This window comes from Octopus bimaculoides, chromosome 20 (genome assembly GCF_001194135.2).
Source record: "Octopus bimaculoides isolate UCB-OBI-ISO-001 chromosome 20, ASM119413v2, whole genome shotgun sequence".
Classification (NCBI taxonomy): domain Eukaryota; kingdom Metazoa; phylum Mollusca; class Cephalopoda; order Octopoda; family Octopodidae; genus Octopus; species Octopus bimaculoides.
The window spans coordinates 28,388,090-28,390,703 of NC_069000.1; the positions used below are offsets into that span (position 1 = coordinate 28,388,090).

Consider the following 2,614-nt stretch of genomic DNA (forward strand, 5'->3'; position numbering starts at 1 on the left):
ATATTTATATATTTATTTGTATATTTTTAGTTTGGGACATCTGACAGTCTGGTGTCCTTTTTAAATATAGTTGATACTTGAATTGCTTATGATTGTTATGAATGACATTTTCCATTAGCAAACCTTCATGATATATTTTTGCTCATTCACTAGAAACATATTCTGAAGTTGGGAAAACACTCCCTACTTAACTATGAAAAGAAATTGTTTAAAATTAAAGCTAACATAACACTCTAACCTCCTAAGGACTCTCTCTCAAAACACAACTGAAGAGTATATTTAGAGATAACTTCACTGTACAGTACAGTGTATTGGCATAAAGAAGAGAAAGGTAAATATATGCTCTACAAATTATGTTTTGAGAGAGGGTCCTGGGAGATGTGATTCAGATGTTTAGGAGTTAGTGTATGATATAAGATTTATTTTTAAGCATTTTCATCTTTGTATTATGGAATGGAGAATTTTCACTGACATGATATATTTTTTTGAATAAACAAAGGTGTCTCATGAAGGATTGACAGTGAAAAAATTACCCTAAATTATTATCATTGTAAAAGCTAAGTTAGATTTTGAATAAATGAAATTAGTTATAGGATGATAAAATGAATTAGAATTGTATAAAGAAAATCTTAGTAAATGACGTTTTTGTCAATGAGGAAAGCTAATGCTTTACTGAAAAGAAACAATGTAGTTATACAGTTGTGCTCCTGTGTCAGCAACATAAATCTGCCTCTGACAAATTTCAGCTGAGAAGGGTAATTTTTAGAGATAATTTAATGGTGTTGGAGGTTATATTTCAAAATTTGTTTATAGTGATACTTTGGATGCCTTAGTTTGCTTTGTGCAAATTGATCACATGTTGGGGAAGTATTTCCAAATTATTACATCTTTGCATCTCAAAATAGCCATTACTTTTGTCAAACATGTCCTTTTGACTGGCAGTGTGGAAGTTGTTCTTATGAAGCTAGAGTCTTGGTGTAAGAAAATTATATTTACTGAGAACATAGACCTATGAATCAGTATACTTGTCACATATTTTAACATGAATAAATAATATATTTCTTTTGTTTCTTTATAGAAAACACTATTGATGCAACAACAACAGTGCAGCAAAATGAGGTTACAGGAGAGAATTTTGATAGCTTCAAAGAAGAAACAGAAAAGGGAGATGTGGTTGATACCAGTGAGACATTACCCATCAGCCAGCACTGTTTACAAAATACAACTGTTGAAGATATGTTATCTCAGGCTATAGAGAAAAGCAGAGCTGATTTTCAGGGTGATGTTGAAGTTCATGTTCCTGCTGAAATTCAAGCAATACAACCTGTTGTATTCAATGGTATCTATGTAACTATATATAACACTTTCATATATATATATATATATATATATATATATATATATATATATACATATACACCTTTGCATATATATATGTATATATTATATAGACCTTTGCATATATATATTATATACCTTTACACATCTAAGTATATATTATATACCTTTGTACATTTATATTTAACACACATGTGTACACTCAAATGTGGAAAGACCTTTGTTGCAGTAATTGCCTTGGAGGCAAAATTCTCTTTATATGTTGTCTGAGAATTTCCCTTATATGACTGTGATGTTTATTTTCAATTATCATGCACTATCAAGGCAAGGAGACATAAACACACACCTGCATGCCCATGCATATGCACTCAATAATCGGCTTCTTTCAGTTTCCACCTACCAAATCCACTCAAGCATGTTTTGGTTGGCCCAGATCTATAGTAGGAAACATCTAGCCTTGGTGATTGAATACAAAACTGTTTATTTGGGAAGCAAACTTCTTAACTATACAGCCATACCTACTCTCACAAACATTGTGCATACTAGACAGAGTGTAAGTACCTTGAGAGAAAAGTTGAACCTAAGAAGCATCAGTTATGGTGTGCAAGAGAGACGATTGTGCTGGTATGGTCATGTGGCGAGAATGGATGAGGATAGCTGTGTGAAAAAGTGCCTCACCCTAGCAGTTGAGGGAACCTGTAGAAGAGGTAGGCCCAGGAAGACCTGGAATGAAGTGGTGAGGTATGACCTCCGAACATTGGGCCTCACCGAGGCAATGACTTCTGACCTAGAAAATATGCTGTGCGTGAGAAGACTCGGCAAGCCAAGTGAGACCAAAATCCAAGGCCTCTGCCAGCCCACTTATGCGTACCTTTCCTTCATTGGACATTAAACTCCGCTTGCGAAGACCTGTTGAGGCAAGTGAAATCGAAATCAAACTAAATTCGATGACTGGCACCCATGCCAATGTTGTCTCTTTCATTGGACACTAAACTCGGCCTGTGAAGACCTGTTGGGGCAAGCGAAAGCGAAATCGTGATGGCACCTGTGCCCAGCGTCGCCTTTCTGGCACGTGTCGAGACATTCGAGCAAGATCGTTGCCAGTGCTGCTGGACTGGCTCCTGTGCAGGTGGTACGTAAAATACACCTTTTTGAGCGTGGCCATTGCCATTACTGCCTGACTGGCCTTCGTGCCAGTGGCACGTAAAAGCACACACTACACTCTCGGAGTGGTTGGCGTTAGGAAGGGCATCCAACTGTAGAAACTCTGCCGAAT

General features: G+C 36.5%; 1 protein-coding gene across 1 annotated transcript in view; it reads left to right on the forward strand.

Moving 5' to 3' along the window:
- LOC106883353 (ralA-binding protein 1-A) overlaps positions 1 to 2,614 on the forward strand; it is a 109,936-nt gene that overhangs the window by 85,382 nt on the left and 21,940 nt on the right. Inside the window, exon 13 of the mRNA XM_052974959.1 lies at positions 1,079 to 1,339. Within this exon, the coding sequence (XP_052830919.1) occupies positions 1,079 to 1,339 (261 nt within the window). The remainder of the gene's footprint in view (positions 1 to 1,078; positions 1,340 to 2,614) is intronic.